The following is a 6923-nucleotide window of genomic DNA, read 5'->3' as shown; positions in this document are numbered from 1 at the left end:
ATGGGCTTATTCTGATATTATTAGGAATCCACAAGTCTATACAAAAATTTTTAAATGGTGTATTTTCATTTTGGTAACAGTTTAAGAAATATAAAAATGTTCTTGCTCCTTGCTACTCAATATCTGGTCCAAGACCAACAGCATCAACATCACCTGGAAGCTTGTTAGAGATGCAGAATCTCAGGTCTCACCCAGACGTGCTGAATCAGAATTTGCATTTTAACAAGACCTCTAGGAGATGCATAAGTGAATTTAAGTTTCAGAAGCACTGCTCCAGATCCTCTGAATGACTGCCTTATAACCTAGTGCTCCTATTGTATTTAATGCCAAATAATTACTTTTTTCCTTTTCGTTTTGAAATTTGTCAAACCTACAGAAAAGTTTAAATAATTATATAATGAACCTCCAAATACCCTTCACCTGCACTCACCAATGATTAATATTTTGCCACATTTGCTTTATCACATATGTATGTGTGTATATACACACATATACACACGAATATACAAACATATATATATTAATACATACTTATATACACATACTTTTTTTGGCCAAATATTTTAAAGTAAGTGGCAGACATCACAATATTTCACCCCTAAATTCCTCAGCATGTATATCCTAAGAATAAGAAAATTATCCTACATAATCACAATACCATTATCATACCAAAGTAAATGAATACTAACTAAATGTCACTTAATAAGTCCATATTCATATTCCTCTAATTGTCCCCAAAATGTCCTTTATAAATGTATTTTCCCCCATCTAGGATCTAACAGAGATTCATGCATTGCATCTGGTTGTTCTGCCTCTTTAGTGTCTTTACAAGTTCAGATCACTTGTATTACAGAATGTCCCACCTACCGAATTTGCTTATTATTTCATCAAGATTAGAGTCAGATTAAATATGTTCAGGGCTGGATGCAGTGACTCATGCCTATTATCCCAGTGCTTTGGGAACCTGAGGTAGGAGGATTGCTCGAGGCCAAGAGTTGGAGACCAGCCTGGGCAACATAGCAAGACCTCATCTCTACAAAACATGAAAAATTAACCAAGCATGGTGGCATGCACCTGTAGTCCCAGCTACTCAGAAGGCTGAGGCAGGAGGATTGCTTGAGCCCAGGCGTTGGAGGTTACGCTGAGCTATGATCGTACCTCTGCACTCCAGCCTGAGTGACGTAGCAAGACCCTGTCTCTAGAAAAATAATAATAAAAAAATGTTTGGCAAGAATACTACAGAAGTAATATTATACATAATTTATTATATCTCCCTACTGGTGGTAATAGTTACTATTTTAGTGGTCCTAAACTAATGAGAAAGGAACAGAAATAGACTAAATACGTAAGGCTTGCAGTTGGGCCAGATGATGGCCAGCTGATGTCAAGGTGCATTATATAATTGAAGGTTCTGAAATCATTAGAATAGTGAAAAGGGGAGGGATAACTGTGTTATTACGTGTATGGCACATGCTAGTATGGATATGCCCAACTCAAAAAACTTGCTCTGTATCAATCAATACCGTATTCACATTTTGAGGGCAATTTAGTTTTCAAGAAAATAATATTTTCCACCATATTAAATTGATGCTATTTATAATTTTGTAGTTTTTGAGTCAAATTTCTATTGTTAGCAAGAGCTATAATCATCAAAAGTTTATGCCTAGTTTTGTTTAATACATATTTAAGAAACTGTATAACAAAAATAATTTGCATCAGCTATGGGGGTTCCAAAAAATTATTTTCCTTTGAAAGAGGCCCAAATATTACTCTAGTAAAGCGATATTGGTTTAGCTCTCTCTGTTAAACCATGGAAATAATGATACAAATATTAAATGAAAAGTTATTTGGCCATTGGTTGTCTTATTTTCAAACTATTATGTGATTTGTAATAATAGCTACTGAACAGATAATAGTTAAATGGGTAGATAGCTCCTCCGGCACTTTTGTACAGTACGTGGTGACACGTGTCAAATATGAACCAAGGAAATGGGATTTTCTGTGCTCTGTTTTATTTTTATCTATAAAATAAATTCCCTTGTCTGGGGGAGGCAAAAGCCAGATAGGAAATTTCAGGAAACAAGTAAATTATTAAAAGCTTGTTAAAAGTTATTTTAGGATATCAGACAGCTTTTTGAAGTTTTTTCTTGGAAAGATGAAGATTTTTGCAGTAGCGATTTAGGGGCAAAAAAAAAAAAAATGGTGTATTATGAAGAATATAGGACCCTGTGTCAGAAATTCCACTGCTTACTAATAATAGCTACACAACTTTTGGCAAGTCAGCCCCTCTGAACCTCAATATCCTCTCCTGGAAAATAGGACTGTTAATAATATGAACCCTACACATTTTATAGCATAGGATAGGATGAAAATGCTTTGTAAGCTATGTATGCTTTAAATTGCTTTCATAAAAATTGAGTTGCCTTCCAGTTTTAAAAATGGTCCTTTGTAGGTATATAAGAATCTCCTGATTGGAACTGTGAATTTTTGAAAGTCCATATATCGCCCAGCATGTGTGGAAACTGTGTTGTGGTGAAATAACTAGGGCATCATTGAGCAGTGTCTGAGCTATACTGTTAAACTTAATCCTAAAAGTGATCAAAATTGAGCAATTGCTGGAAGGAAACCTTCTTTTTACTAGATATCCTTTGTACTGGTTATCATAGATATGTATTGCCTGTTCAACACTGGGCATTGCTGAGACATGCCCTGATAGCAGCCGTATGAAACTGAGCTATCTAACCGGGCTAGAATTTCCCTGAAAAGCAGGGCCAGTGGCTTGATTGGACTGGGAAACTCTTGGGGAGACAGAACGGTGGGTCACCCCTTGAAAGAGCACTAACAACACTACCACGTCTCCACTTTCAGTGGGAAGGGGGAACCTGTGACTGAACTCAGCTGGCACTCCTGTCGACAGCTCCTCTACCAGGCAGTAGCCACAATCCTGGCCCACGCAGGCTTTGAGTGTGCTAACGAAAGTGTCCTGGAGACCCTCACTGACGTGGCACATGAGTATTGCCTCAAGTTCACCAAGTTGCTGCGCTTTGCTGTGGATCGGGAGGCCCGGCTGGGTCAGACTCCTTTCCCTGATGTTATGGAGCAGGTATTCCATGAAGTGGGTATTGGCAGTGTGCTCTCCCTCCAGAAGTTCTGGCAGCATCGCATCAAGGACTATCACACTTACATGCTACAGGTGAGGTGATCCTGTGGAGAAGTGGGAATAGGTATCTATCCAATCTAGGGGTGTTCATCAGAATCCCCCAACACTTGCTCTAGAGTGCAGAGCACAGGGTCTTGGAACCAAGTGAACTTAACATCCCCTTTTCTCATGGCTCTAGCTGTGTTTCTGGCCAGACACAAAGGACCTCCTTTAGTCAGTGAACAGCCTCATTCATTAATAATTCCTCTGGAAGAAATTATACACAGGTATATGGAATCTGAGAGATGCAGTTAGTATGCTTTTATTCGACAAGTGTTTATTAAGTGGCTACTGTGAGTCAGGAATTGTGGAATACAGCAGTTAAGACAGGTTCCTTAAGCTTGCATTCTTGTTGGGGGGAAACAAAAACAAGTAAACAAATAATGATTAAAACAATTTCAGGAGCCAGTACAGTGGTGCACGTGCCTGTAAACCCTGCTACTTGAGAGACTGAGGCAGGAGGATGGCCTGAGCCCAGGAGTTCAAGGCCAGCCTGGGCAACATAGCAAGACTCTGTCTCTAAAAAACAAACAAACAAAAAAACCAATTTCAGATAGTGTTAAGTGCTATGAAAACCAAGACAGAGTTAGGTGATACTGCCTGGAGGATTGCGGGTGGGGTACCATTTTTGGTTAGAACGAGAAATATCTAATCTCTTCAACCTTTGTGATCTTAACCAAGTCTTTTATTCACTGTATCAGTCCCCAAATCTAGAATGTTAGGAATTTTTTAACACCCAACCAAAAAAATCTTTGCTAAATGATCCAGATTTCCCACACCATTCATTATCCACCTGAGGTACACATGTCAACTGTTATTTTACCCAAATATGTAATCTTCTGTCCCAGTTCTATCTTTAACACAATCTAACTTGATTTTTTACCTTTCTATAACTGTTAATGACATATACATTCTCTGCCAAACACATTTTCTTTATGTCTCTATCACTCATAAATGCAAACTCAGTACCTTAAACCAATCGCTTTCATTGGCAGTAGATGTATTAAAACTCGTCTGTTACTCATATTCTATTGGCTTTCCCATGGGACAGTGCAAGCTGACTATCCAACTTTTAACACATCCTTGGAAAATTGACTCTTGCTTGCCAACAGATTAGTAAGCAACTCTCTGAAGAATATGAAAGGATTGTCAATCCTGAGAAGGCCACAGAGGACACTAAACCTGTGAAGATCAAGGAGGAACCTGTGAGCGACATCACCTTCCCTGTCAGTGAGGAACTGGAGGCCGACCTTGCTTCTGGAGACCAGTCACTGCCCATGGGAGTCCTTGGAGCTCAGAGTGAGCGCTTCCCATCTAACCTGGAGGTTGAAGCGTCACCACAGGCTTCAAGTAAGAGAAATAAACTTTGATTCTGGGAGATCTGCTGATCTCCATACTTTCTCCTTTTTTGGAATCAAACTCTGGAGGTAGGAGAACAAAAGTGGGAGTGGGCAGAATGGGAAGTCTTAAAACAAATATGGCTTCACTGATGTAGAGATACCAGCATTCTTCTTTTTCTAATTTGTGAAGAGAGCACTAGCACAGCTTTACAGGCCTTCTTTAAAATAATCCCTCGTTAAGATATAGATGCGATATATGTTGTCCTGTTGATTACCAAGGTTGGATTTCAGCTGACCCAGCTGGTTGGGCAGATATCCCCGTCTTCCTTTAGTATTCTGTATTGGTCCTTCCTGATGTTTTTACTTAACTGGATAAGACAGCTGCCAGATAGATGGAGCAGTGTTAATTGCTCAAGGATATTTGAATAGTTGGACTTCCTTGCTAGAGTACGCCAACAAATCAGAGATGAAAGAGACTGAAATAGGGCTTCCGAGTTAGAGGCAGCTGGCATCTTCTTCCAGATAGACTCTGTGATTACCTTAGGAACCAGACAGCTGACTCATTACTTAGTTAGGTTGCAAATTAGTCTGAGCACTTAGTTGTTTACAAATATAAATTGTCATTTCATCAATGCACAGATAACTCAAATAGCAAATCTTCAAATGTGGTCTAAATGGAATTAGGCCACACTTTAAAAGTGTTGGGCAGGAAGCCTTTCACCATGGAACAGCAGAACAGCATTGCTAGAATACTTAGAGATGGGAGGGCCAAAGAGAAATTGTTGCACTTTTCAGTGGAGATCACAGAAGGAACTGCTATCAGTATGATGTAGTGTTCATTAACTTTCATGAGAGAGGGCCAGAGATCCAAACAAAAGGCAGGAAAACAAGACAGCCCCAAAGAAGAAGGAAGGAAGCATAGGCAAACTAAACAGCTGAACAAGACCCATGGTTGTGCCTGCTTTTGGGCAGTGAGACAGGGAATCTTTCCACTTGCACAGTTTTACTTCTCTGGTTTAGGAAAATGGGGGTGAGTGAGGCAGAGGAAAGGTGGAAGAATTGGAAGGGAAGATATTCAGAGTTGGTAATTTTTTTATGTTAACTTTTTGAAGCAGAGAATAACCATCATACTCTGCAGCCAAGTATAAACTCAGTGAAAACTGAGTTCAAAGCACACTAGTCAGGCCTGGGTGGTATATTTACTTTGTTCTACACTTAGCTTACTACCAGGTGTATGTTCTTTCCTCTATTTCTAGGTGCAGAGGTAAATGCTTCTCCTCTTTGGAATCTGGCCCATGTGAAAATGGAGCCTCAAGAGAGCGAAGAAGGCAATGTCTCTGGGCATGGTGTGCTGGGCAGCGATGTCTTCGAAGAGCCCATGTCAGGCATGAGTGAAGCCGGGATCCCTCAGAGCCCTGATGACTCAGACAGCAGCTATGGTTCCCACTCCACTGACAGCCTCATGGGGTCCTCGCCTGTTTTCAACCAGCGCTGTAAGAAGAGGATGAGGAAGATATAAAAAGAACAAAAGGAGATTTTTGTCCAGATCTACTATAGAAAACCTTGATATATTAGAATTTGTTTCCATAAACAGTGATTTGATTCTTATTCTTAAATACAGCAGGCTTTCCTAATTTCAGAGGAACTGGACTTAACCAAACAAGGTTGCATTTTACTTTTGCATCCAGTTTTTATAGTTTTCCACAACCAAGCCACTGTTCACAGATGAAACATGATGCTGGCACGGTAATCAGACTAAAGCACTATCCCCGACTATTGTTTTTTCTGTGACTAGACACGTTACTTAGCTTCGCTACAGCCATTTCTCTTGTACAGCTGAGAATCATCCTCTTTGACCAACCTTGCAGAGATGTGAAGATTGAGATGTTTGCTGAACTTCAAAACTGTGTTTGAATAGACTTATAAGTAAATATATGCTGATATCAGATGTCAGTTTTTTTCATTTAACTGGATTCATTTTTGGTTCAAGTCATGGGAATCCAGTACTAATACCTAACAGGAAATAGCTAAACACAACCCAGCTTATCTGTCAGTCACCTTCTTGAAACTCTCTTGGCTGCTTCTGAAGTCTCATAAAATCAGAGGTCTGTGGTGACCACAGCCTTTATGCTTATTCAGACAGCCCTCTCCTCTTGCATCCACGTATTTTTTCTTTCTTCTCTAGACTTATTCCATGTATCCTCAGCCCTTTTGCTTTTATTTTGTTATTTCTGCTGACTCAGACTTTTAAATATTTTCACCATGTACAGTTTTTCAATTGTTTCTTCCACTTTCTCCTTTGGTAATAAAGCAAACAGGTCCTGTCCAAAGACAGGCTTGTGCTTATTTCACTTGTTGCATCTGTTTGGTCATCAGAGGACAGC

General features: G+C 39.6%; 1 protein-coding gene across 1 annotated transcript in view; it reads left to right on the top strand.

Moving 5' to 3' along the window:
• The window catches only part of SUPT7L (suppressor of Ty 7 (S. cerevisiae)-like), a 9119-nt gene extending 2632 nt beyond the window's left edge, over positions 1-6487 (top strand). Inside the window, exons 3-5 of the mRNA XM_012652500.1 lie at positions 2869-3193; positions 4312-4549; positions 5796-6487. Coding sequence (XP_012507954.1) covers positions 2869-3193; positions 4312-4549; positions 5796-6058 — 826 coding nt within the window. The 3' untranslated portion in view covers positions 6059-6487. The remainder of the gene's footprint in view (positions 1-2868; positions 3194-4311; positions 4550-5795) is intronic.
• The last annotated feature ends 436 nt before the right edge of the window (positions 6488-6923 follow it).

The sequence above is a fragment of the Propithecus coquereli genome, unplaced genomic scaffold, assembly GCF_000956105.1.
Source record: "Propithecus coquereli isolate 6110/MARCELLA unplaced genomic scaffold, Pcoq_1.0 Scaffold39, whole genome shotgun sequence".
NCBI lineage: Eukaryota > Metazoa > Chordata > Mammalia > Primates > Indriidae > Propithecus > Propithecus coquereli.
The sequence above is the reverse complement of the archived record's forward strand: the minus strand, read 5'-3'. Positions and strand labels throughout refer to the sequence as shown.